Here is a 27,703-nt window from a genome sequence, read left to right as displayed (position 1 = left end):
TTTAAACACCACTCTGTAACCTTCCCACTTGGGACTGTTCCAACCCAACAAACAAGCCCCTTTAGAGAAATCCAGCTCTCCGCCTAAGACTGCTCTTAGAACTACCTCAAAGAAGTTCCTTTTGGCAAGAAGATAGCCTAGTTGGGATTGGAGCTGATTTCTGAGTCCCTTTAAGAGTATTAGAAAGTGGTGCCGACAGCCTTCGCGGTTTCAGTCCTCTGTGTTTCCCTACCTGGCTCGAAACTGCTCAGCATGGAGAGAGAGAGAAAAAAAACCTATTTTCCCAGGGAAACACTCAACTCTAGCTTGAGATGGGGCTTGCCTCAACACGTCAAAGTGAGATCGTCAGCCCATTCATTTACCCTTACAAATTGCTCTGTGAATCCTGGCGCCGGCCTCCCTGCGCTTCCCCCTTCTGGAAACCCCACGGAGCCTCCATGCTCAGAGAGCGCCAGGCATCCACCAATGTTTACTCACTCAAGTTCATTCGACATCTTCTTGCTCCCAGGCTCCCAAGCTCAAAGATGAAGACGGGCACCAGCACTGAGGCTCTGCTGACCGCTTGTCTCTAATTCTTGCCTGACACAGACATTCCCTGCCCAGGGAAGTGTTTGATTTATGTTGAGGTTTGAGTGTCGGGATTTTGCTGACAGGTAGGTTCCCGGCAGCGCTGGTGCTGATTGGCTATGGGTACAGGTGCCGGCGACAGCAGGTATGCCTCAACAGGTGCAGCTGTTAACTCTTGGCCTGCCGCGTTGGGGGCGGAGCCAAGGGGGCCGGCTGGGTGGAGCTGGCCAATTCCTTCCTAGGTGAGGGGGTGGGAGGTGGAGAAGAGGGAGGAGAGAGGGAGGGGAAAAAAATGTTGGAGAGAAGATAGAGGAAAAGTACAGAGACAGATACTTGGCCAAAGGTCGATTTCTGTTTCTAGTTAGTATCTTGGATACTTGGGAACATCCCCTCAATTCCTTTGCCCCTTCCTCTACCCAGCATCAAATACTTCAGTCACTGGGGAATTCTCAGAGAGCTGATCTCCCCGCCCCACCCCCACCGTATTGGGCGGGGGGGGGGGGGGGGGGGGAGGGGGGGGGGAGTCCTGTGTGTAAATTCCCTTTGTTTTTCAGAGCCTTCCCCTTAAGATAACAGTATGTTATTTTTGAATAATCTTACAGTTATTCAAGTGAGTTCTTTTGATTTTCACAGTAACCCACCGTGGCTGATATTATTACGTGGCTGATATTATTACGGCACCCCCTTCCTTCCCAACACACTTAACAGGTGAGGAAATGGAGGCGGGAGAGGTAAATTGACTTGCCCACGGGTAAAGCTAGTTGAGTGTCAGAGCCCAGATCTGAATCTTCAGTCATCTCCAAGTCTGGCTGTCCCTTAGAGCTGAAGTCAGTGGCCGCAATTCAACAGATGATTTCCTGAGCACCTGTTGTGTGCCAGGCCTTACTCTGGGTTCTGAGGAGACGGAGGCCAAGAAGACAGGGTCACTGTTCTTGAGGAGTCTACAATTGGAGTGTGTGTGCCTGTGGTGGTGGTGGGGGGGGGTTGGTGGAGATAGGGTGGGAAGCAGCCTTTTATTTGGTGTGATACAGATCTGAATGAGAGATGAGCAAACCAGATACCTTTGGCCAGCACAGAAGGAAAAGTTGAAGTCCACCACCTCTGAAGCCTTAGCTAGCTGGTCATTTCACAGAGCCTAATAAGCGCTTTCTTCCTCATTGGAAACACAGGAGAAATCAGATACTCCTCAGACTAAGTAATTGTGGAATAATTGCCGTGAGCTGGCTCTGTGAGGAACAAGGTTGGTAAACCTGAAAGATCCACAGACACAATTAGGAGAATGCTAGAGCTGTTTTTAGAGCTTCCACCAGGATTAATTTGAAATTAAATCTAAGCTACAGATCTTGGTATCTGTTTTTTCCCTCTCTCTTTCTGTTCTCTGCCCACCCCCTCTTCCCTTTTAGCAAATTATCTCTTTGCTCTGTCTTCCTGGGAGCCTCGCCTTGGCCCACTCCTTTCTCTCTCAGGGAAGGGTGCGGTTTCAGCTCCTCCTGCCAATATGATGGAGGTTTTCAGGGTAAAGTCAGAATCTGAAGGAGCCTTCTCAGGGTGAGGTCAGGCCTGTGGAGAAAGGGTACTGGGTTTGAGAAATGTCAGAGGTTGGTTTCTCACTGGAGGCTGTGTTGGTGGCAGCCAAGGGGACCCTGACGAATAACAGTAAATAGTAATAGTGGTTGCTAATAAAGTCATCAGCTCAGAGTGGGCCTTCCCAGTTGCCCTTGTTTTTTCTGGGTTATTGGGGGGGGGTTGGTTTTTGTTTTTTAATTTTTTTAACATTTATTTTTGAGACAGACAAAGAGCACGGGCAGGGGAGGGGCAGAGAGAGAGGGAGACAGAATCTGAAGCAGGTTCCAGGCTCTGAACTGTCAGCACAGAACCCCTTGCGGGGCTCTAACTCACGAACTGCAAGATCATGACCTGAGCCAAAGTCGGACACTCAACCAACTGAGCCCCCCAGGCCCCCCAGCTGCCCTTGTTAAAGTCACATTCAGTCACGATATCACACCACTTTATTTGGCTCTCTGCAAAGCTCTAACAACCTTTTTATATTTTTCTAATTGTTTATTGTTCATTCCCCCCCCCCCCCCCTTTTTGGAATGTGAACTCCATTAGAGTAAAGACCTTGTCTGTCCTGTTCGCTTTTGAACCTCCAGTGCCTACTACGGGTCTGGCGGACGGTAGGTGCTCGGTATACCACATATCAGGCGTCGTGCTCCGCCGTTACGTGCATCATCTCACTTAATCCTCATAGGGACCCTGTGAGAGGGGCGCTTTCATTGTCCTTGTTTTAGAGATGAGGAAACTGAAGTACAAGTGACTGAGTTACTCAAGCTGCAGAGCTTAGAAGTGTGGAGCTGGAGCTGGGATTTGATCCAAGAACAGAGCCGGTGTCCAACCCCTTTGCAGATGTTATTGGTGGCAGGAGAGCCATTTGGTGCCAGCTGTAACTGCAAAGCTCACTGCGGCCCAAGGGATGGCACACTGGTCTGCCGCCTCCTGGAAGGCTGGGAGTTTCTGTCAGCTGTGTTGCAACTCACAGGTAAAGGGCTGTGGAGGTGACTCATGTTGGCTGGGCTCAGATGGAGGCTGGGATTCCGGGCGGCGTGTCTGTGCTCGCTGGACTTTTTAAAATGGGTCCTCTCTCTCTACTTCTGGATTCTGCCTCTTTAATCACACACACCCATCTGCAGAGATCAGCAGAGGCCCAGATCATGGGGCAGAGGGGTCCCGTGTCTCCAAACATGGGAAGGCACCCTGGGTGGGATGGAGACCATAGACTAATGGTCTAGGGTAGGTAGGCGCAGGCACCATGAGCCAGTTTACAAGGTTACCAGACCCCTCAGCAGAGCTATGCCTTCCAGTTGTGAGGTGTGGGCTGTTCTAGCCCTTCATTAAACGAATCACAGATGCCAAGGTTTGAGAGAGACACTACCCAAGCTTTGCCCACACCCCTTTCCTCCTCCTGTGTAGCCTGGGCATGCCCCAGGGCTAAGCTGGGCTGGCATCTCTCCTCCTCTATGGATTGGCCCCATTCTTGGTTTCTTGGCCGAGAAGATTGAAAACAGAGACCAACCAGTCACATGTGACATAGTAATTATTTTCACAACAGTGTAAGCAAATAATGGTGGCTGCTGTTTATTTCGCGTTTGTATGTTGGAAGCCCTGTGCTAAGAGTTACCTATGTTAGCTAACAGTATTGCTCTGAGACTGACAGATCTGGGTTCAAATCCCAGCCCAACCACGTGATGTTGGGCAAATGACTTGAGCTTTTTGAGCCTCAGTTTCCTCACCTGTGAAATAGGGTCATTGTGAGGATTCAATGAGATAATGCACGTGAAGTGCATTCTGCAATGCCTGGCCCAGAGCACTCAGTAATTGTTAGGATAGCCTTTTTTTCTCATTTAATTCTCATGTAAACCTCATGAGGAAGCTGCTGCCTCATTTTACAGGTGAAGAAACTGAGAGGAGTTAAATGATTTCTCAAAAGTGAAAAGCTGATAAGTAAAAGCTGAAATCTGAACCTACATCTTTCTGCCTCCATTCTTGTAGAACTAGATTAAGTTAGGGATTGCCCTGGGTTCAAGTTCTGCCTGGCCGCTGGCCACTTCCTAGCTCTACAACTGGGTAAATTTCTTCTCTCGGAGCCTCTGAGACCAGATTAATGAATCACGAAAAGGGAGGCGTTACATGCGAGATCACCCAGGTTCCTTTTCTAGATTACTTCTGGAAATCCCTCCTTCTCCTTTCCAGATTTATCTCTGAAAGAGTGTGACACTTTTTACGTGTTGGGGAGGGGTAAAGGTTAGGACCATGGAGTTAAGTACATGCTAAGAGCAAGAGCTGTTTTGTTTGTCTGCAGAGGTTGTGGACCGCACAAGCACAGTGCCATCTTAGGGTACAAGACTTGCGCTGTTGGACACGATGGCCCTGCGAACAGTCCTTTTTTTCTAACACATCAAGACTTCATGGGCACCCAAGACTTAATGAAAATCTGTTGACCCACCTAAAAATATTGAAAGGACAAATTCCCAAACGTCAACAGTACTTCTCTGTGGGTGCTAAAATGACAGAATTTTAATTTTTTCCCTATCTTCTCTTCCCTACCAGGTTTCTGCACTGATCTCGCATTGCTTTTTAATTAGAAATACTATGCCAAACTCCAGTTGTTGTTGTTGTTCATAAATATTTTTATTTTTTTAAGTAATCTCTGTGCTCAATGTGGGATTTAAACTCATGACCCCAAGACCAAGGGCCACACACCCTACTGACTGAGCCAGCCAGGTACCCCTGCAAAACCCCAGGGGTTTTTTGTTGTTGTTATTGCTGTTTATTTATTTATTTTGAAAGAGTGAGAGAGAGTACAAGCGGGAGAGAGCAAGAATCCCAAGCAAGGCAACGCAGAGCCTGACGTGGGGCTCAAACTCACAAACTGTGAAATCATGACCTGAGCCGAAATCAAGAATCAGATGCTTAGCTGCCGCTCAGGCACCCCCAGACCCCAGTTTTAATGCCCATTAACTAAGTGGTCCTTCTGCCCCCATTCTTCCTGGAGCAAAGGTGGAGATAAAGATAGTAAAGATGTGGAGTCCTTGCTTGGAGCCTCCCTGTGAAGTGTGTGCATGGAAAACGGGGGCTGCCCAACTTGCAGGTTCGAAGCAGGGAGCTCAGGAATCAGTTCTAACCTTGACTTCATTAAAATGATCATTAATTGAGCACTCACCCTGTGCTACTTGCTTTAGATGCTTTATCCCATTCCTGCCTGTCAAATGGGGTCACATAATCCACTCCAGACGGACTTGACTCCTGGAGCACTGGCCAAGTTACCACAGGGTACCGACTCTGGAGTCAACTGCCTAAGACCTTGGACAAGCCACTTTACTTCCTTGTTACCTGAGTTTCCTCCTCGGTGAAATGATTGCAAGTTAAAGGAGATACTGTCCTTAGTACGTGCCATCGTCCCTGTAACGTGCCAGGCACAGTTCTAGGTGCTTTATGTGCAGGTCATGTCATTCCCCAGAGTTCTGTGAAGTAGTTGTCATAATTATCCCCACTTTGCAGAAGAGGAACAGCTCTGAGAGGTGAGGGAACTCCTCTAGGGTCACCTGGCTGTCTGACTAGTGACGGAATCAGACCAATGTCTGCCTGACCCTAAAGCCTTGGAAGCAGTCCTTTCAGCATCCTGAGTGCTTAGAATAAAGCCTTGGATGGATGAATGGGTGGTGGAAGGAAAAAGGGAAGGAGGGAAGAAAGGAGGAAAAAGAGATAGGTTGGTTGATAGGATTTGTAAGGTAGGAAGGATTTATAAGATTCTGGAGTGCAGAAACCACACAAAAATAAATCTTATGTGGCACCTGTCCCAGGTCTCAACATAAGTGTTCAATAAATGTGTTGAACAAATGAAAAATGGATGAACATGTACAATGTACAGAAGCTAATTGACATCCTGGGAAGATCGGCTGCTGCCTTCTATCTCCAACCCCCAAGGAAGACTTCCAAATTTCTAGTCGCTACACTTCCTCTTATTAGCATATACCTTTGGACCAGTGACTCATTTCTGGAAGTTTCAGTTTCCCCATCATCCCTCAGTGGGGTTGATTTGAAGATTAAATTAAATAAGATCTCAATGGAAAGCCAGTGGCTAATAGTAGGTACCTAATAAAAGATAGCCGGGGCTATAGGTGAGCATGCAGCTTAGGGTCCTTGGCCACCACCTATTTCTGGCCTCAGTACACGGCTTAATTCACAGCAAGCACTCAGCACTCAGCCTCTGTTAACAGCCCGATGTGTGAAGCTCTTTTCAGTTTAGAATATGTTTCCTATGCTTTATCTCTGGCTTATCTCTGGCTTTATCAGGATGGAGGTAGTGAAGGGGGGGTGGGGTTGGATTTTTGGCCCCATTTGAACTTGATGTTCGGAGAAAACATCCCTACTTAAGAAAGGAGTTTGGATTGGAACCTCAGGTTTTGGATAAAGCATCATCCTGGATACCATTATGGAGCCTGATGGGTCCCCAAAGTGCTATCCTGGACATGTGCCTGAAGCTCTGTAAACATTTCATCGTAAAATTCTTTTCTACCCCATCCCTGGACTTTAGTGGAGAAACGGGCCACACGCCCTACACAGAGAATACAGCCCTCATTTGAAAGCATGGAAGAAGCTGCAAGTTGTGCGGGTGAGGGGTGGGCAGCATCCAGACCCTCTTCGGTTCTGTACTCGAGGTTTTTATCACAGTTCTGCTGCTAACACCACCTGTGTTCCTTCCTGGCAGTGCTTTGGACGGGAAGAATCATTATGGGGTCTAAAACTGTCCTCAAAGCGTCCCTTTAAAAAAGCCAAGAGAAGGTTTGAATACCTGGAAAACAAGCAGGCAAGTGTTGTTTGTTTGTTTGTTTGTTTCACTTACCAAGTGATAAAGATGAAAGAAAATGCCAAACCCCAGTGTTGTTAAGGGTGAGGGAACAGGCTCTCTCCTTGCTGGAGGGAATGTGAATCAGTCCAAACGTGGGCTTTAGATTTTAGCTCATTTTGGATCTAGCAGTTTCACTCATAAGAATTTAGTCTGAGCAAAGTAATCTCTGTGGTGCAAAGAGTTATCTGCAAGGTTATGCATCAGAGCACCGTTTATAATCCTGAAAAATTAGAGTTAATATACATACCCTTCAACAGAAGCTCAGTGACGAATAAGATACCCGAATGTAGTTGTACACTGAGCCAGTTTGAAAGGAGGCCCGTAAAGTTATTCACTGAGTTTACAGCACAATTGTTAGAGTCCTTACTGTAGGCAAGGCACTGGGCTCAGTGTTCTATCTCATTTAATGCTCATGACAACCCTATGAGGTAGCTGCCGTTACTCTTTTACAAACGAGGAAAGGGAGGCCCATTCATGCAGCAACTTACTGGAAGCTTCTGGGTCTAGAAGCTGGGTCTGTTTTCTACTTCTGAGTCTCAAATTCTACTTTTAGTAAATTAGTCACTTCCTGTTTTAAAAACCCATTTATATGAATAGAAAAAGAACAGGAAAGATACACACCAGAGAGTATCATGGATAATGGATCAGGGGTCATTTATATTTTATTCTTTCGGCTTACTTATGGACAGTATTTCTTCTGCTAATAAAAAAGAAAAGTGGGGGGAGGGGGGGTGGCGGGCCTGGGTAGCTCGTTCGGTTAAGCGTCCAACCTCGGCTCAGGTCATGATCTCGCGGTTTGTGAGTTTGAGCCCCGTGTCGGGCTCTGTGCTGACAGCTCAGAGCCTGGAGCCTGCTTTGGATTCTGTGTCTCCCTCTCTCTCTGCCCCTCCCCTGCTCATACTCTGTCTGTCTCTGTCTCACAAATAAAATAAAACATTTTTAAAAAAAGAAAGAAAGAAAGAAAGGAAAAAGGAAACTGGTTTTAAAAAAGTAGCAAATCAGAGAAGGCTTGTCCCTGAGCTGGGAAGGAAGAAGCAGCCAGAGGACTCTTTGGAAAGTCTCTCTCTGTTGCCAGGAACTGGCCAGAGCAAAAGGCAGCCAGGGAAGGCAGCCTCCATCCTAGGAGGAGAGGGCCCTCTGGAAAGAACAGAACCCTCCTGGCTCAGCCCCGGAGGCCCACTCTTTCTAGGAACCTGTTCTCTGGCCTTAGCGACCCATCCCCATTGCCATCATCAGTCTGCATGTTAAAAGGGCCACCATTGGGGCGCCTGGGTGGCGCAGTCGGTTAAGCGTCCAACTTCAGCCAGGTCACGATCTCGCGGTCCGTGAGTTCGAGCCCCGCATCGGCCTCTGGGCTGATGGCTCAGAGCCTGGAGCCTGTTTCCGATTCTGTGTCTCCCTCTCTCTCTGCCCCTCCCCCGTTCATGCTCTGTCTCTCTCTGTCCCAAAAATAAATAAACGTTGAAAAAAAAAATTTTTTTTTGAAACTAAAAAAAAAAAAAAAAAGGGCCACCATTAAACAAGGTACTGCCAGGGCGCCTGGGTGGCTCAGTCGGTTAAGCGTCTGACTCCCGATTTTGGCTCGGGTCATGATCTCACGGATCGCTGGGGTTTGAGCCCCAGGTTGGGCTCCTTGCTGGCAGCACAGAGCCTGCTTGGGATCCTCTCTCTCTGTCCCACCCCCACTCCTGCACACTCTCTCAAAGAAACTTAAAAAAGAAAAAAGTTACTGCCCACTTCCAAATAAAAGGGAGCCTCGCTAAAAAACACCTATTAATCCCACTGCCACCATGGCCAACAAAGCTAAAAATGTATTTCCCCTTCTCATCTGTCTGCAGGGATCCAATTGGAGGCTTGCGGGGTTCAGATGAGGGTTTCCTTGAGGAACTACAAGGAAAATGTCCAAGACCTGGCTTGGACACAGAGTCCTGGTGTGTCAGTGCTGAACAGGAGTGAGTGTCTGGGGTTAGTGGAGTGTCCCTAGGTGAGAGAGAGGTAGGGCTAGGTGGGGCGGGGCCTGCTCCAGGCTCAGAGAGGTTCCAAGTAGGCATAATGAACCCGTAAGGTCCGTTGTTGCTATTTCTTTACAGTATGCCTTCAGAGCCTGCCCCTGGTGTTTATTTAGATCTGATCTCACTGGAGAAGTGGGGAGGGAGGGACATGCATGGGCCTTCTGGGCCCTGCACCTTCTCAGGAAGGCAGAGGCCATGTGGTCACAGGTTCAGTACTCGACCTTGGACCCCAGACATTCAGCTTCGGGTTTTTCTGAATCCATGACTGGTCTGCTGGGAGATTTTTAAGGCCCTCAGTTTGGTGGCAGGTGGTCAAGCGGCGAGGAGGAAAAAGGGGAAGGGCTTCTGGGGCCTCTTGCGGCCTGGAGGTGCTTACGAACCCTGTCTCTTACCGAGATCGGGCCTTTCCGGCTCTTCCCTCAGGAGGGCAGCTACTCAGAAGTCCTCCTCAGTTCACTACTTCCACCTGCCCCTACTCACCGTTTCAGCCTGTGCTCTGGACAGGCTGCCCACACTACCTGGGCGCATGTCACGCTGTGGTCAGCTTTCCCTCCCAGGCTGGGTTTATTTATTTACCACCTCTACCTTCCATTTTCCAGATGTTCTGGAATCTCTTCCACTTCAGGACCTGCTGTCTGTATATGTGCATTATTCATTTAAACAACTATGAAGATTCATTGAATCATTAAAAATTATAATGGTAGCTCTTATTTTTTGAGCACTTAACTATATGCCAGACTGTGATGAACACGTTCCCTGATCGGTTTCACTCAATCCTTACAACTGCCCAAAGGTTTAGATACAATCACCACCTCTTATCTTCTAGGTAAGGAAACTGAGGCGTGGAAAGGCCAGGGAACTTGATGGTGTCCTACAGCCCTAGAGTGACCATGCTAGGATTCAAACCTGGGACATTTGGCTCTAAAGCTCAAGCCCTTGAACCACCAGTCGATGTTGCCTCAGCAAGCAGTTATTCAGTAAGGTTAGTGAGGACCTGCTTTGGCCAAGCGTTTGTGCCACGGGCCGGGGGGAGGAACAAATAAGGTATGTTTCTGCCCACCAGGAAGCTTGGTGGGGGAACCTTCACCAAACCCCTCTACTCTGGAAAACCTTGCCTCCTTCCTCTGTCTACAACTGGCTTTCTGCAAAATCGGGTTCCTGCTGGAATTGTCAGATTCTCACGTGTTGGGGGACTCCGTGAGAGTGTGCTAATCTCCCCCTCCAGGGGATGCAGGATTCTACTGCAGAGCGTCTGCCCCGCACACGTGCACGTGCACACACATGAACACACGGTAGGGCACCATCTAGTTGAGATCATAGATTGTGGAGCCAACCTTCTTGAGTTCAAACCTTGGCTCTACCGTTTACCACCCGCGGGACCTTAGGCAAGTTCTTTGATCTCTCGGAGCCTCCGTTTCTTCATCTTCAAAGTAGGCATAACTCCTACCTTGTAGGGTTTTAAATGATTGAACACACGCAAAGCATTTAGCACCACTCTTGTGTTCTAAGTCCTGGTAATGTCAGCTGTTGTTGCTGTCATTACAGATGGCTTATCTTGCCTCCCAGTGAAACAGTGAGTTCCTTGTCTCGTCTCTTCTTCGGCTCCAGCCACCAGGGCACGCAGCCCAGGGCAGATGTGCCTGGTGATGGAGGTTAGTCACCAGATTCCTCATCCTCAGAGGGGAAGTGAGCATGACTGTTCTCTCTGCCCAGGCTCTTTCGAAATCTGAGTCATGCCTTGACAACTGTCCCCGGAGAGATGCTTCAGCCTCAGCCCCCTCCCCTTTCACAACGAGCTCTGTCATTCACACCCTCCTCAGTCATGAGCAGACACCCCCCAGTATTACCCATTAAAGGGCCCTGAGGACACCTCCAGGAGGAGAAGAGTCTCCGTAGGCAGGTGACAGGGACGTGACTCTCTAGCCAGTGGCTTTGGCTGTGTGGCCATATTTCAAAACTATTAGTGGCCTCTGAAGTGATTGATGACCCAATATAGGGTCCCACAGTATTTCATTCGGTCACCCTTGGATAAGTGACAGCTTATACTTAGCCTCACCTGGATGTGACACGTTTGCGAGCCTTTTGCTTCACCCTGGTCCACTCTCCAGGCTCCCCGCAGCCCAGGAGGTGGTTTGGAATAATGAGAGTTAAGTTTAGTGTTAATGATCATGAGCTCCAGGTTTCTAGCCAGACCTGAGTTCAAATCCTGGTTCTGCGTTTTGTTAGCCGTGACCCTGAGCTTGTTTGTCTGGGTCTGTTTCTTCCATCTGTAAAATGGCAGCAGTAACAGTATCTACTTCATAGATGGTTGTGAGGATGAAATGCATGTGAAGCACTTAACACGGCTGCTACCAGTACTGTTGTTACCCAGTGGGGGAGAGAGCACTGGACCAAGAGGCAGGAGGTCAAGGTTTGAGTTCCAGTTCTGCCTTCTCCTTGGCTGTGTTGACCTTAGGCAAGTTAACTCTCTTCTCTGAACCAGTCCCTTCAACCGTGAAGTGAAAGGTTTGGGTTTGAAGGTCATTCAGGTTCCTTTTAGGTAAGATTTGTGATCTGTGATGTTGAAGGTGCCCCCGAGAGAAAACAGAACGGAAGAAAGCGTTAGTGCCAGATGTCTTATCTGCCAGGATCGCATTTCACAAACACCAGCGACCTGGTGCCATCTTCAAAAGCTGATCCCCCACCTATGCACCCCGCATCCAAGCAGCCTCTGGGCTAAACCTTCTCAACCCCAAGAACTGTTTGCAAGACCCCACGAGGCTTTCAGGAGCCACAGCAAGGCCCCAGCAAGGCCCCAGGGAAGGTGTGGGGTCAGAAAGCAAAACCTGCATCACAATGACCTGGCCAGCCTCAAACAGCACACCCCAGGATTTTGCCCTTACGGACGCCTCAGGCAGGAGTCGGTCTTCACTTCCTCAGGACGGATTAGTTTATGGTAAGGGAGGGATGTTTCCCCTGGAGCCTGGGGATGTAGTGATCTGTTATAAAACTGGCCCCGCCAGGGAAATGGAACGTTTTCTTTTTTCTTTCCTTTTTCTTTTTCTTTCTTTTTTTTTAGTGTAGTGACCTCTGACACTTCCCCCCCCAACCCCCCCCCCCCAACCCCTCGCCTATCAAGCAATCTGAGTCACCCACAGCAGGGGACAAATGCTGGGGATAGAGGAGGCGTCTAGCATCCCTGGGAATGAGAGTCCTTCCCCGCAGGAGTGTCCATTAGAGCAGAGCCCCACTGAGTTATTCTTATGCCCTGTTTGACCCCAGGGGGATGAGATGGGTGGGGTTTACAGAAAAAAAAAAACAATTGGTTTCAACTAGTTCTACCAGTTTTTACCCCCTACAGTAAAACATCACTTAACCATTTTAACACGCCACAAATTTCCCTTTGCAGAGACAATGGGCTTTGGAGGAATTTATTGGTGGTAAGGAACAGACACACTTTTTACAAAGCCCTTAGTGCCCAACGCATGCTAAATATTTTATACCTATTATGTTATTATTTTTTTAAAAAATATTTTACTGTTAGGAAAAAATAGGCTTTTCATTTTCCAGGTGGGCAAACTGAGGCCCAGAGAAGTAAAGTGATTTATTTGTTCAAGGAGGGTGTGGAGCTGGGACTTGAACCCGGGGCCGGAATTACCCCAGAACATCAGCGGCAGCCGTAATTTCGTGTGCAAACTTGCCTGAAGCCACCACCTAGGTGGTGATGAGACACAGATCTGCCCATCTTTCACGAAACCTCAGACTCTGTTTTCTGGAGGCGCCACCTGATCATCCTCTGGTCCCCTGACAGCAGGGGCAGCTGCAGCCCAGGGCCTGTGACAGTGTCTGAGCCAGGACAGGAAGGGGCGGAGCTCAGCTTCACAGGCCTCTGTCCGTGGGTGTGGTGGAGCCCTAGAGATTGTGATGGGGGACCCTGTGTTCCAGTCGGTGGCCAGGAACCTTGGTCTCTTTCCTCCTCTTCCTTCTGTCCTGCAACAGCATCCAGATGCAGTCAGTCTTGAAGAGAACATTTCCATAGAATTCTGCATGATGCCTATCCTCTCCAGGCCCCAGTCCAGCCTGAGCCACTTCCTCTTCCAGCTGGGAAGCTTCTTTCTTCTTCCCACTTCCTTGTGAGGCTCAAGCCCACTCCCTTCCCCCACCCCACCCCACCCCACCCTTCCTGAGGAAGTAGCACCCTCTTCTTCACAGCCCCTGGCTCTCCTCTCTCTGGCTTTACTGTCCTGGGCAGTTTGCTCCCTACCTCTTCTGGATCTCAATTGCTTTTGAATTCTCTAAAGTCAAGTCAGGAAATCCCATAGATGTGTTTTTGGGCAATACAAGAATGCCCAAGAAAAGGTTCTGGGATCAAACCATTCGGGTAGAGCTGCTCACCAGACCCCCTTAAAAATTAACAATGCACAGTCAAGTCTCTAAAAGTCCAACAGTTAGGAAATCTGTTTTTTTTTTTTTTAATGTTTTATTCATTTTTTGAGAGAGAGACAGAGACAGAGCGTGAGCAGGGGAGGGGCAGAGAGAGAGGGAGACACAGAATCTGAAGCAGGCTCCGGGCCCTGAGCTGTCAGCACAGAGCCTGATGTGGGGCTCGAACTCAAAGACCGTGAGATCATGACCTGAGCGGAAGTTGGACATTTAATCAACTGAGACATCCAGGCATCTCAGGAAAGCTGTTTTGTTTGCTTTTTCAACCCAGGGTTTCCCAAACTGAGGTGGCCACGTAATCATCTTCCCTATCCCTACCAAATACCTGCAACAACTATAGAACCAGTGGCCCAGTGCAGAACCCACTTTGGGAAATTCTAATGCCAGCCTTCCACCAAAAGCAGTTAATCTTGCTTTCATTGATTTAAGCCTTTCCTGTTTCTTGGGGCTAATCTCACAAAATAAGGGGATGCCTGCCCAATAGGGTCTTCAAGAAAAATATACTTGATGGGGATGACGATTTTCTTAAGACTTGATGATGATGCCCAGAATAGATTAAGGATTTTCTAGAATGTGGAAGAAGGGAGAGTAGAATTTGAAACAACAACAGACAGGGTTTATCAAATTTTTATTTGTTTTCTAGTCCAAGGACCAAAGCCAGGGATGCAATGTAATGGAGAATGGTCAAACCAGACCCCAGTCACAGATACATTCTTTTTGAGTGAATGAATGAACAGTCTATCTGGTCAAAAAGTTGGGAGACTGAATGAATGCCCGCATATGTGCATGCATGTATGAATGAATGATCCAACGACAGATCCCCTGGCCCCAGACTCTTTCTACTCCATTTTATGCTATCTGCTATGGAGATAGATATCTATGTTTCTTCTCAAAACCCACATTTCATCTTCTGTTCAGGAATCCTAGGTGGCTCTCCACTGCCTTCAGGATAAAGTCCACATACTTTGTTTGACCTGGCATTTAAAACCCTGCAAAACAAAACTCCAACCTACCTTTCCATCCCTTTCTCACTATTCCCCATTGGGAACCCAACCCTTATTCTAGCCACACTTACCATTCCCCAAGCATACTATGTTAATCTTTCTCCCTTTTTACCTTTTCTCAAGCTACCTCCTTGGCCCCCACTGTTACTTATTCAATCCTAGCAATGCTTTGAAGCTCAACTTAGAACCTGCCACCCATGTTACATGGAAGAAGCCAGACCTAAAAAGAGGACACTGTAAATGATTCCATTTATGTGAAGGTCAAGAACAGGCAAAGCTACTGTGGAAAAAACAGAACTGTGGTTGCCTTTGTGACTGGAAGGGGCACAAAAGGGCTTGGTGGGGGGGGGGGGGCAGGGAATAGAAATATTCTCCATCTTGATTCTGGTGGTGGTTACACGAGTGTATACTTCCATCAAAATTCACCAAATTGTACATTTAAGACCTGTGCACCTATCTGTATTGTGCATTTAACCTAAAAATAAAAATCTTACCACTTAAGTCTCCCTGGCAATCATGCACTCCTTTGTCTATTATTTTCTCGAAGCACTGTGTCCATATAGGTAGCACATCACTTATGTAGACTCCCATGAGAATTCTTCATGAGGATGTCTGCCTACCCCACTGGGGGTGAGCTTCCCCCCAGGGCCCTCCCATAGCAAGCACTGAATCAACATTGGTGAGATTCAGTTGAGGCCAGATTTCTGAAAATAAAAATAACAGGGGCCATCACGTATTAAGCCCCTGCTGTGTGTCAGGCTGTATGCTAAGTTCCTTGCACACATAGTTCAATATATATACATGTGTTTAAACATCTATATCTGTATGTATACATATACACAGGCGCATACATATAACCCCCATGAGATAAATACATAGTAGCCATTAAGTCTGAAAACAGGCAAATACGAGTAACAAAGAATAACCAGTGTGAACGGTTTAGCTATGCTACATTATAATCCAGGCAAAATAATAGTATATTTCCAAACCTTATGGTCAGCATGCGATTGTGTACATGCGTGTATGTATTATTACCAATCTTCATTTTACACTGAGATACTGAGGCCCAAGGTCACAGAAACATGTAGTGTTGGCAATAGGATACAAACCCGGGCGCCTGATCTCAGAGTCGTCGAGCTGGCCTATTTCCAAAGTGGCCTCACATAAATCCAGAAGAAATGTGAGCCCTTTCTGGCCAAGAGACTTGAAAGCAGCAGTTTCCCTGAAACTGCAAAGCGCATGCGCGCGCGCGCGCGTGTGTGTGTGTGTGTGTGTGTGTGTGTGTGTGCGCGCGCGCGCGCGCGCGCGCGCGTGCGCGCACGCATGCGTGCACCGAGAGGTGTAAAGACTGGGGCTCCCACAGCTCCAGGAAGGCGCTACTTATTAAGAGGGGGTCTTGGGTTTAGGATCCTAGCTGCATCATTTATCAGCTGCGTGACATGACCTCCGGCAAGTTATTTAATATCACTCCGCCTGGGTTCTCCCACCTTTGAGGTCATGTAGTAACAGTGCCTGATCTACCTCTTGGAGTTTTAAGGGAGGATTCAATGAGATCATGCATGTAAACCTCACAGCATGTCTAAGTTCTCAGTAAATGCTGGTTAAGTTTATTATTACCGTTTTGCTATTTTCGGTATGGTTACAACTCCCTGCCCTCCTCCTCCGCCCACGCTCCCACTCCTCCCCGCCCCCCACCCCCCAACAGTTCTTTGGCTTGCTCTCAACGTCTCCCTTTCCTCAGAGGGTGGAAACCTAAGATATGGCCGTCTAAGAGCCGTTGTGACAGTTTTAATCATGAACAGTTATTACAGCAGCCAGCCAGCACAGGGAGTAAAAAGAACGAACCCCTTGGTGGGTGGTGACTAGGGGATCGCTAACTGATTTGGGAAAAACATGAATCTTGGTTTTCTTAAGAATCCTTGCCACCTGCTTTGGGATTCTCCTTGCCTGGTTCATTCTGAAATGAGGTGGTTGGAAGCCTTACATCAAGAGGAATGGGGGCCACCGTGACCAGAGTGCCCACCTTTGAACTGCAGGTGAGGTCCAGGCCTTGGAGGTCAGGGGCTGGTGGGTAGACTGAACCCCTTCGGCTGGAACCTAGCCCTTTGGGATCCTGCGTGAGGGGGGCTGGCTGGGGATGAGGTTCCGCTCTTTGTAGGAGTTTGGACCTTGGTGTGCCTGCTCCTTAGCCTGAAACAGCCCTCTGGCAGTTGGAAGGCATGGCAGGGAAAAAACCCTGTTGACAGTTCAAGCTTTTGATCTTTTTTTTTTTATTATTATTATTTTTTATTTTTTTTTTCAACGTTTTTATTTATTTTTGGGACGGAGAGAGACAGAGCATGAACGGGGGAGGGGCAGAGAGAGAGGGAGACACAGAATCGGAAACAGGCTCCAGGCTCTGAGCCATCAGCCCAGAGCCTGACGCGGGGCTCGAACTCACGGACCGCGAGATTGTGACCTGGCTGAAGTCGGACGCTTAACCGACTGCGCCACCCAGGCGCCCCAAGCTTTTGATCTTTTTGATTTGTAGGGTCAATAGGCCAGTATTATCTGAAGTAAAAATAACCGTGCTCATCGAGAGAAAAAAAAAAAAAAAGAAAAGAAAATGCAGATAAATATAATGAAGACTAAATTAAGTAACAATACATTTAATAAATAACTGAAAAATTTGCATCCAAAGAGAACTACTGTGGCTCTTCCCTACCTTTTTCTCTGCCTACAGGAAGGCCACAGCCCCTGGGTTAAATGCACAGGCTCTCTGAGCTGGATTCTAATCCCAACTATACCAGGTGGCCTGGTCTCCTAAACTGTCTGAACCTCATTTCCCCAGTTGTAAAATGAAAATAAAGACCGCATCTATGATATGAAAGTTTATTTAGAAGGTTTTTTTTTTTTTAATTTTTTTTTTCAACGTTTATTTATTTTTGGGACAGAGAGAGACAGAGCACGAACGGGGGAGGGGCAGAGAGAGAGGGAGACACAGAATCGGAAACAGGCTCCAGGCTCTGAGCCATCAGCCCAGAGCCCGACGCGGGGCTCGAACTCACGGACCGCGAGATCGTGACCTGGCTGAAGTCCGACGCTTAACCGACTGCGCCACCCAGGCGCCCCAGAAGGTTTTTTTTTTTTTAAAGAAATGATCTATGTTGTAGGATTGACATAATCCCTGTAATTGACTCAATAAATGTTAGCTCTCATCGTGGCAAATATGTATCCTGACCAAAAAAAAAAAAAAAAAAAAAAAAAAAATGATATCACTCCACGGATACTGTTGTTACCTGCTGTTTCTCTCCCATTAGGCAACAACGTGAACCTCTTTCCAGCATGAAATGTTCTATGAAGACCTTTGTATGGAAGACCTGGCCTCATTGACCAGGCACCCACTGAGGGACATTCCAGTTACATCCAGTTTGAGGTTAGTATAATCAATGCTGTATTAACATAACTACAGCTAAATCTTTGTGCCCAGCCACAACTATTTCCCCGGGGCCGGTTTCAAGAGGTAGGATTGAAGGACCTTAAGGGCAGGCACATTTTTATGACATTTAGTCCCTGTGACCGACTGTTCTCCAGAAAGGTGGTACCAAGTTCCTTTCCCACCAGCAGGGAACAAGAGTGATTCCTTCTCCACACCATCACCAACACTGGCCTTTATCATTTTTGCCCATCTTTAAGCAATTATTCTTGAGCAAGGGAATTTCTTTTATCTGTCTGATTCAACTGGGAACTCCCGGAGGGCAGGGCAGGGAGGTAGTCCCTTCATCTCCCTGTAGCTCCGGTACCTAATACATGTTCTACCCACAGTAAACACTCAAGAAATATCTGAACTGAGTCTCAAGCCAAGAGTGACTTTTTAAGTGCCCTGGGCAGACAATTCTTATTAAATGCGAGACCTAACAACTAAGGATTCTACCTAGATGAGTTCAGGGACTCTACACAGAGGAAGACAAAGGCATTTCCAGAAGCACCGCGCTGATATTCAGATGTTAATCAGCCAAGTGATAAGTTCTGAGATCAGCCTGGGTTGGGGCCACTCATCTGCCAGCAGATTTGCATGAGATCCTCTCCTGTTTCAAAGACTGGAGGGAGCTCTGAGCCAGGATACTTGGGTTTCGCACTGTCACCATTTTGGCGGTGGCCCAGGACACATCACTTCATCCTTTTGGGCCTGGTGTCCCTATCTGTTTGGTGGGGAGCTTAATAGTGTCTCCATCGAGGTATATCAACAACCATGGGGTTCTGCTTCCCTCTCCCTTCCAACACTTACTGAGGGTTTATTATGTGTGCTGGCACTGGGTTAGCATGAGACATAAAGAACTCTGAAGTCCTGGCTTTAAAACCCTTGCTCTGAAACACTGTCACTATGTGCCCTTGGCAATGGAACTGATGAGACCTGCCTTGGAGGGTTTGGTGGGAAGATTAAATATGCTCATCTGTGCAAAGCACTTAGGACAGTACTTGGTACCTAGTTAAGCACTCAGCCTCAGCAATGATTATCTGATTTAAACTACACGGTGACCCTGTGAGGTAACTATTTATTATTTACCCCATTTTATAGATGGAGAAACATGGGGCAGAGACGTGACACAGCCCGTAAGGAGAAAGCCGGGATTGATCTCCCATCTGTGTGACTCAGGACTTTTTCATTTAGAATAGGAAATATTAATATTAAAATTGTTATATTAAATAGTAAAACTGGAGAACGCTCCAGATCCCCTAAGCCAACCCCCTCGCCTGACAAGGCCCAGAGTGGAAGGGACTTGCCCAAGGACATACAGCAGGATGGTGACAGAGCAGAGCCGGGGCTCCAGGCTCCTGATGGCCACTCAGGAGCCAGATGCCCGGTGCCCAGGGGTAAGGAGGCCTCTCCCATTGGGAGGAGCTGGGGAGCTTATGGGGGTGTGAGCATCTCTGCAGCCCCGACCCAGGCCAGGTGCCAGGAGAAGCCACTGTTGTCACTGGCCACTGCAATTACTCCTTTTGTCCATAATTCTACGTGCGGGTCTGCTCCCAACTCCTGCCTGGATTTTCCTCCCTGCAGCTGCCCTCAGTGCCAAGGAAGGGTGACCAAAAGTGTCTGCTCTGGCTGCTGAGTCAACCTGTTCTGCATTTCAGGCCCTGAACTACCCCTGCCCCTGCCCACCCCCACCCCCACCCCCCAACCCCCCAGCGGCTCACGCCTTCCCGGTCTTGTTTTCAGGCTAGTTTTTTGTAAGGATATGTTTTATTTAACCCAACACATGTAAAAAAAAAGTGTGATTTCAACATACAGCCAATACAAATAAAGTGTTAACAAGGCATTTTATATTCTTTTCTTGTACAAGTCTTTGAAATCTGCAATTGATGGGGCGCCTGGGTGGCGCAGTCGGTTAAGCGTCCGACTTCAGCCAGGTCACGATCTCGCGGTCCGTGAGTTCGAGCCCCACGTCAGGCTCTGGGCTGATGGCTCAGAGCCTGGAGCCTGTTTCCGATTCTGTGTCTCCCTCTCTCTCTGGCCCTCCCCCGTTCATGCTCTGTCTCTCTCTGTCCCAAAAATAAATAAACGTTGAAAAAAAAAAAATCTGCAATTGATTTTACACTTAGCATACATCTCAATTTGAATGCTATGTTTCCAAGGGCTCGTAGCCAAAAAATGGAAACAACCCAAATATCTGTGAACTGATGAATAGATACGCAAATGGTGGCATACACTTTCAAAGGAATATTACATATTATTCAGCCATAAAAGGAGTAAATGCAAGATGAAGGAAACCTTGAGAAACTATGCTCAGTGAAAGAAGCCAGAATCAAAAGAACATATATTAAATGACTCCATTTAAAAAAAAATTTTTTTTTTCAACGTTTATTTATTTTTGGGACAGAGAGAGACAGAGCATGAACGGGGGAGGGGCAGAGAGAGAGGGAGACACAGAATCGGCAACAGGCTCCAGGCTCCGAGCCATCAGCCCAGAGCCCGACGCGGGGCTCGAACTCACGGACCGCCAGATCGTGACCTGGCTGAAGTCGGACGCTTAACCGACTGCGCCACCCAGGCGCCCCTAAATGACTCCATTTATATGCTATGTCCAGAATGGGCAAACTCATAGAGACAGAAGGTACATTATGGTTGCCAGGGGCTGGGGGCAGGGGAGAACGTGGAGAGATTGCTAACAGGTATGAGCTTTCTTTCTGGGGTGATGAAGTGTTCTGCATTTAGTGGTGACGGTCGCCTAACCTTGTGAATACACTAACAGCCACTGAGTTGTATACTTTCAAATGGAGAATTTAATGGTATGTAAATTATATCTTAATAAAGCAGCTAGTTAGAGAAAAATACATGAAAAGTGTGATGCAGTCCTACCAAAACAACAAAGTGGTCCTTCATAGGAAAATATTTTACGCTGAGTCAGTTTCCAGATTTAAATACAAGTTACATTAAATTAAATTAAGTCTAAAAGCCAGGTCCTCGGTGGCACTAGCAGGCCCCAATGCTCTGCTAATCCCCCTCAAAAGTCCTAGGCAGTGGGCATTCGGTTCTCCTTTGCTGACGGACACACAGCTCTTAAAGGCGGCACCGCGGTGTGAACCCAGATCCACCAGCTCCGGTGGCCACATTCTTAGCCACTGTTTCCCGGGGTTCATTCATTTACTGAGTGCCCACCGTGGACCTGATATTCATTTGGGTAGCCCCTCTCGCCCGGCCTTCCTCCTCACTGGAGCCTTCCTGCAGGGGTGTGTAATCTCCCGGGAGGTGGCCCCCTCTCAGAAGCTTGCAGCCTCACATCTGAAATGGCAGCTGCGGGGCAGCGGGCCCAAGGGAGGCCCGGGCCACTGGGAAGGCGCTCCTCGCCAGCCACGCCTGGCAGAAGGGAGGCCTAGGCACAGCCATCGCAGGAGCAGGCCCCAGCAGTCAGCCCACTCGCCGTTTCTCCCCATCCCACGGGAAACTACCACCTGGGGTTCAAAATCAGCCTTCATCTGCCACCAATGTCGTTTGACTCCCAAACGGCCTATTGCCCTCCTCCTCATCTTCCAGGGCGTTTTTGTAAACCCCTCTTCTTCCTCCAATCAGGGGGATGGAACTTTCCAGGCTTAACTTCAGGCGGGGAGGGAATCAGGCTGTTCTCAAGGAAGCTGAAGAGAGTTAGTACCCGAAGGCCCTATCTGAGGCCTTGCCCGTCCCGGCTTCTGCCGAGAACACTGCCCCCCGAAAGGCTGCGAGAAAGAGGCTGGTTCCACACTCGAGGTCTGGTTGCCTCAACCCAGGTTGAACCGGCAAATTCCTCTCAACACCCCTCCCTCAGAGAAGTGAACGGTAGTTCTAACCCCCCGCCTGCAGGATAAAGCACAGGCTGGGAGAAACCAAACATTTGAGGGTTGTGGAAAGACAGCCGCTCCCACCCCTGCGTGCCTCTGTGACAGCTCTCACTGTGGGAAGAAGCCAGAACTAGGGGGAAAAATGTGCTACTGAGTCGAACACAAATGACGAGTGATCATTTCTCCCTAGCTTCAACTCCTGGGCCTTGCGGGGAGGTGGGCCTGAATTGAGGAAGGGGATACAAAAGCAGAAATTAGTTACGACATCTAGATTTTTCTTTTGGTCTGAGTCCCCGAGACTGTTTGAGCCAAGCTCAAGTTTGTTTGTTTGAGGGATATCCTGGGGGTTACTTTTTTCTTGACTCTCGAGTATAATGTATGTTTGTGGAAGGAATTTATCAAAATCTCGAGAGGCAGTAAATACCCGAAAATTCAAAAACCACGTTACCTCACCATCCAGTGCTGATATTTTAAACCTTCCAAACTATTCTCCCGTCCACAAGTGGACGTTCCCCAACAAAACCCGAATTGCACACAAGGTGCTATGTTTTATAAACTTGCTTTTTTCAAAAGACCCGTATCAATGGGGTTTCTGTGTTGTTGTCGTTTAATGTTTATTTATTTTTGAGGGGGGAGAGGGGCAGAGAGAGAGAGAGAGGGAGCCACAGAATCCGAGGCAGGCTCCAGGCTCCGAGCTGTCAGCGCAGAGCCCGACGTGGGGCTCAAACCCGCGAACTGTGAGATCCCGACCTGAGCCGAAGTCTGGCGCTTCACCGACTGAGCCACCCAGGCGCCCCGAGTTTGTTGCTGTTGTTTTAAATGACCATATGGATCGTTGTGCAGCACACTAGGTGAATTATTACTAAAACCAGAAATGATCCCCGCAGCCTCCTGGGAGATGAACATGATTAAGCCCAGTGACTTCAGGGTGGCTTATTAAGGAGATAAATTCCATTTCTTCTTGTTAAGCGTGGCTGTTAAACACTCACAGCCCAAGATGAAAGGGAGGGGGCGTGGCCGAATCAGCACTTCGGATCAGCCACCTGTTTTATTAAGCGTGCCCGTGTGTCCAACACGGCAGAACGAAAAGAAAGGTGCTTGTGTCGACTGGGACTGTATCTCACGTCCGGCCCTTCCCCTGCCCACCTCAGCCCGAGAGAGCTTGAGGCTGGGGGAAAAGGGCCTCGGGAGAAAGCACCTCGCAGAACTAGAAGCTCGGAAAAAAAAAAAAAACCCAGAAGCTCAAAAAAAAAAAAAAAAAAAAAAGTGGGGAAGGTGATAGGAACTTGCTGTCTTTGGAGACCAGTTTCTGGCCCTCTGGATTTTCAAAGAGCGTACGTACAAAACCTCCGCTCCGGGCCGGTTGTCTGCATGGTGTCTGTCCTCCAGTGACCGGACGTGGTGAGCTTACGGCCTTTGGCGATTAAGAGGCTGCCCTTGACCTGAGCTGAAGCGGCTCCCACCTGCCCACTGAGATGAGCCGCCCATTTCTCTCAACCTGTCCCTTGTCCTCCCCAGCGAAGAAACCAGAGTTGCCTGGGACAATGTCAAACTTTGCGAGGTCGTAAATGACCTATAAAGATCCTAAGACAGAATGCTCAGGAAGGAGGAAACGCTAATTAAGGAAATCCTGAATGTCCTAAGCCTGCTCATGAATAAGAGGGACATAATAACAGGCAAAACGGAGAAGCTCGTAAATTAGGATAAAGCCCCAGCCTCGGCACGGGTGGGACCTGGCAGATGGGAACCCAAGGTTCATTTCTGGGGTTAATGGAATCCTGCCCGGTCCTCGGGATTGCCTAATGCCAGGCACGGTGTTTCCTTCCTGCCTCGCCGGGAGACGTGAGTAAGTCTGAGACAAGTGATCACGGCACAGTCACTGAAAGCCAGAGTGATACTTGCTCTGGGCCACAGAGTGAAGTGGGTCACCGGAGATGGTTAGAACTCCAAGCTGTGTCTTAGAGAGGTGCTCCCAGAGCAGTAAATGACACCCCCTCCCTTTCCCTATTGGGCATCTTTGTCTCTCAGTCATTTATCACAGGAAACAAGGGACAGGAAACAGGAAACAAGGGACAGGACTACCTAGGGCTTCTTCTTTTTTTTTTTTTTTTTAATTTTTTTTTTAACGTTTATTTATTTTTGGGACAGAGAGAGACAGAGCATGAACGGGGGAGGGGCAGAGAGAGAGGGAGACACAGAATCGGAAACAGGCTCCAGGCTCTGAGCCATCAGCCCAGAGCCCGACGTGGGGCTCGAACTCACAGACCGCGAGATCGTGACCTGGCTGAAGTCGGACGCTTAACCGACTGAGCCACCCAGGCGCCCCAACCTAGGGCTTCTAAAACCCCTTTCCCTCCCAGAGCTCCAGGCTCTGTACCGTGGTCACTACAAGCTTCCAGGCAAAGGATCAACACATTCAGCTAGAGAGAGACACTCTGGGATCAGAGACATTGACTGACTGGGGTCCACTCATACAGCAAATGGGGGGGGTGGGGGAGGAATCTGTTTCATTTGCTTTCCACCAAAGATTCTGTTAAAGATCCCACAATTTGATGGCTTAATATAAGCAAAATGGAAACCCCGTGACTCAATCCACATTTTCATGACTCAGAATCTGGAGAAAATTGGGAATGTCACATGTGGCACGTCTAATACCAAGAGGTTTCTTCACACCCTGATGACTGTATCTATGCAGACTCTTCATCAATAAACCTTAACACTAACAACAGCGAAGGAAGGGTATCTGACCCTGACCGGACCCTTCTCTATTCCAGGCATTTCCAGATACCTATGTTTTCTCACATAGTTCTCACATCCAAGCTGAGGGATTGGGGGGGGGGGGTAGTTGGGGGGAATCCAGGCTCAGAGAGGCGGTGTGACCGCCCAGGATCACACAACGTCACAGCCTAGACTCAAACCCAGGGCAGTTGGGTTCTAGAGCCCAGTTTCCAAACTGTACGATTGCAAGCAGATTTTGGCACTGTTCCAGATGCAGGCTGGGGTGGAGGTTAAGATCACAGGCCATGAGCCAGAAGCACCTTGGAGCCTGTCTTGGCCACTTGCTTTGGGGCGAATCGCTTTGCCTCCCTGAGCCTCAGTTTCCTCATCTGTAAAATGGGGCGGAGGGAGGGGGAGAGACAATAGCTTTTGTGAGCATTAAATGAGATACTTCGAATACAGTGCTTAGCTCCCTGGGCTGGGAGTGCCGGCTTCTGGTAGCACCCAGGTGGGAGGGGTTGGGGAGGGCCCAGTCAGAGCTCTTAGAGGAGCCGTGGAAAGCGGGGCTCATCATAGCCACAATTTCGATGAAACCCGTAATTATAACCGCTCCTGCCACCCCTAGCCCTGGGGCAGTGATAGGATCTTTGCAGCTCTCCAGGGTCAGGTCTGATCACCACACGGATGGGCAGGCGCAGGGTGCCGCGGGAGACGGGTGGGGGACAGGTGGGAGGGGGTGCTTTTCTCTGAGTCAGGCAGCAGGACACGCCCCGAAGCACACCGTGGGGCACCCCCACCCTACCAGCGAAGCTGCCTCTGTCCCTTTCACAGGAGGTTACAGAGGGAGATCCAAAGCCCTGGAGTTTCTGCCCATCTTCTGTTTTTTGGGTTTTGTGTGTGTGTGTTTTCCCCCAAAGCTCATATGCAACATGCTGAATTCGAACTGAATTCATATTAAATATCAGCTCTTGTCAGGCGAACCCTTATCACGTACCGGGCTCTGGGCTAAGCACATTTTATTTATTTATTTATTAAAAAAAATTTTTTTAACGTTTTATTTATTTTTGAGACAGGGAGAGACAGAGCATGAAAAGGGGAGGGTCAGAGAGAGAGCGACACAGAATCCAAAACAGGCTCCAGGCTCTGAGCTGTCAGCACAGGGCCCGACGCGGGGCTCGAACTCACGGACCATGACATCATGATCTGAGCCGAAGTCGGACGCTCAACTGACTGAGCCACCCAGGCGCCCCATGGGCTAAGCACATTTTAGATATAAATTAATTTAATCCTGACAACAGCCCCATGGGGGGTGGTATCAGTTGCTCCCATGTAGCAATTACTATGGGCCCCTTTGTATAGATGGGGAAACTGAGGTTCCAAGAGGTTAAGTAACCTAACCTGCTCAAGGTCGCAGGGCTAGAAAGTGAGGCCTCAGGCCTGAGGGTAGAACATTCTGGACCTGGCCACATGCTTACTGCTACCCTCTGAGCTACTATTTTTATCCCCATTTGGCAGATGCACAAACTGAGGCTCACCGTGCTAGTCGATGTCAGAGCCGGGATCTAGTGCCAAAGCCCATGCTCAGTGAACATGAATGATGGGTAGGGGAAGGGGTGGTTAGACAGCCCTGCCCCTGGGAATAATCACAAACCCAGAGCCCTGCTGAGGTGTTACCATTCTCATTTTATGGATGAGAAAAATGAGGTCCAGGGAGGTGAGGTCCCTGCCAGCCAGACAGCAATCAGGCTCAGACTTGAACCCCTGTCTCCTGACCCAAAGGCTTGGTGCACCCCTCCTTGCAATCAAGGTGTCCGAAATTCTCCTCCAAGGAATTCATTCCTTGGGTCACGAAGGGGTTTGCTCTTCAAGTCATTTAAAAAGTATCTGTTGAGCAGTGACCTTGTTCCCAGCATGGTGCTGAGTCAGGGGCTTTCAGACTTTTGTAGAAGCTCAGGGGCTCCAAGGGAGGGTCCCAGGCAGGGTCTGAGGTGACCACACAGGCAGGGGTGTCTACCCACCGCCCCAGGAACTGTTTTCCTTGAACCTGTTTTATATCAAGATGCTCATAGATTTTCTTTTGGAGAGAGAGGTCCACGCCTAAAAACGCTTGAACATTACGATCTTTGATCCTGAGGACACAGAGATGATATGACATGTCCCTGGCCTTAAAAAGCCATCAGGGGACAGACATACAGACAGATCGACTGTAGTGCACAGCAAGATTACCTGCCACCCAGGTAGGTGTGAAGTGTGACGGGAACTCAAAAGAAATGGTTAGCTCTGGGGACAAAAGAGGGTGCTGAGCGGTCAGGCGAGGCTTCTCCGAGGAGGGGACATGTAAACCCAGTTTGCAAGGATTGGATTCTCTGAGCAACTGTGGCGGGGAAAAGCATTCCCGATGGAGGGAACAGCGTGGTAAAGGTGTGATGAAAAATGGTGTACGTTGAGGGAGCCCCAAGGAGCCCTGGAACTGAAGATTTGGGAACACCATCGTGCTATCATCAGCCTAATGGCTGACAACACGAACTCACGGCACCCAGAGACTCATGGGGCAAATAAATCACAGAGCACGGATCCATAGAACAGATGACTTTGAAACTGTCACTACTTTTGCCGTCAAGATATTCATTGCACCTGCAGGGCCGGAAGTACTTCTGTTTACCATGCCAAATGCCGGGTGAGGCTTTTGCAGAGACATGAGCTATGCAAAGCTCCCTGCTCTCCGGCACCCCCACATCTGTGGTGGGAAGGGGTGCGAACGTGCGGCCCAGGCTGCCGGTCAGTGAGAATTTCTTAGGGTGGGCTGTGGCCGTGGGGGACAGGCTTTGGGGCCGATCGAGAGGCTGGCCAGGTGTGACACATTCCACCCAGGACAGCCAGGGAGGGCTTCGCGAGCAAGGTGGCCCCAAAGTTTGACTTGGGACGTGGGGAGGAGTCCAGTGGACAGGGGTGGGAGAACACATTCTGGGCTGAGGAAGGAACAGCAACGGGAAAGGCCTGGAGACAGGAATGCACGGGGTGTGACTGGGGAACAGGGAGCAGCTGGGCTGGGCTGGGGCACCGAGTCGAGTCGGTGGAAAGGGGAAGAAGGGGAAGGAGATAAGACTGGAAAGGTCTGTTGGAACAGGTGGCAGAGAAATGGGAAAGAGGCAAGCAAGGGGAGTCCGGACCCAGTGATCTGGGCGGCGGACTCTGGGCGTGGTCCCGACAAGCCTCGTGTTATCATCACCCTATGGGATGTCCACCACCTGGAAGGTGCCTCTGAGGGACAAGAA

The 27,703-nt window shown here is 48.9% G+C and overlaps 1 protein-coding gene and 3 long non-coding RNA genes across 7 annotated transcripts in view; 3 read left to right on the top strand and 1 right to left on the bottom strand.

The window, feature by feature from the left end:
- Positions 1-746, bottom strand: part of GRHL3 (grainyhead like transcription factor 3) — a 34,549-nt gene extending 33,803 nt beyond the window's left edge. Inside the window, exon 1 of the mRNA XM_019836398.3 lies at positions 478-746. Coding sequence (XP_019691957.1) covers positions 478-494 — 17 coding nt within the window. The 5' untranslated portion in view covers positions 495-746. The remainder of the gene's footprint in view (positions 1-477) is intronic.
- Positions 518-6,938, top strand: LOC123379514. 2 transcript variants are annotated; one of them, XR_006584003.1, is made up of 4 exons: positions 518-653; positions 1,201-1,275; positions 2,974-3,106; positions 6,836-6,938. It is a non-coding gene; the product is annotated as an uncharacterized LOC123379514 (long non-coding RNA). The 2 variants fall into 2 exon arrangements; XR_006584002.1 differs by having other exon boundaries at positions 2,859-3,106.
- Positions 6,939-8,810: 1,872 nt separating this feature from the next.
- On the top strand, positions 8,811-19,719 carry LOC102899441. Of its 3 annotated transcripts, XR_006584000.1 has the most exons (5): positions 8,811-8,928; positions 9,815-9,970; positions 16,329-16,450; positions 17,714-17,829; positions 18,973-19,719. It is a non-coding gene; the product is annotated as an uncharacterized LOC102899441 (long non-coding RNA). The 3 variants fall into 3 exon arrangements; XR_006584001.1 differs by lacking the exons at positions 8,811-8,928; positions 9,815-9,970 and adding an exon at positions 16,134-16,244; XR_440867.5 differs by lacking the exons at positions 8,811-8,928; positions 9,815-9,970 and having other exon boundaries at positions 15,913-16,450.
- LOC123379515 lies at positions 12,073-12,586 on the top strand. The gene is made up of 2 exons (XR_006584004.1): positions 12,073-12,407; positions 12,538-12,586. It is a non-coding gene; the product is annotated as an uncharacterized LOC123379515 (long non-coding RNA).
- Positions 19,720-27,703: the final 7,984 nt, after the last annotated feature.

The sequence above is a fragment of the Felis catus genome, chromosome C1, assembly GCF_018350175.1.
Source record: "Felis catus isolate Fca126 chromosome C1, F.catus_Fca126_mat1.0, whole genome shotgun sequence".
Lineage (NCBI taxonomy): Eukaryota > Metazoa > Chordata > Mammalia > Carnivora > Felidae > Felis > Felis catus.
This window is presented reverse-complemented; position numbering and strand designations above follow the sequence as displayed.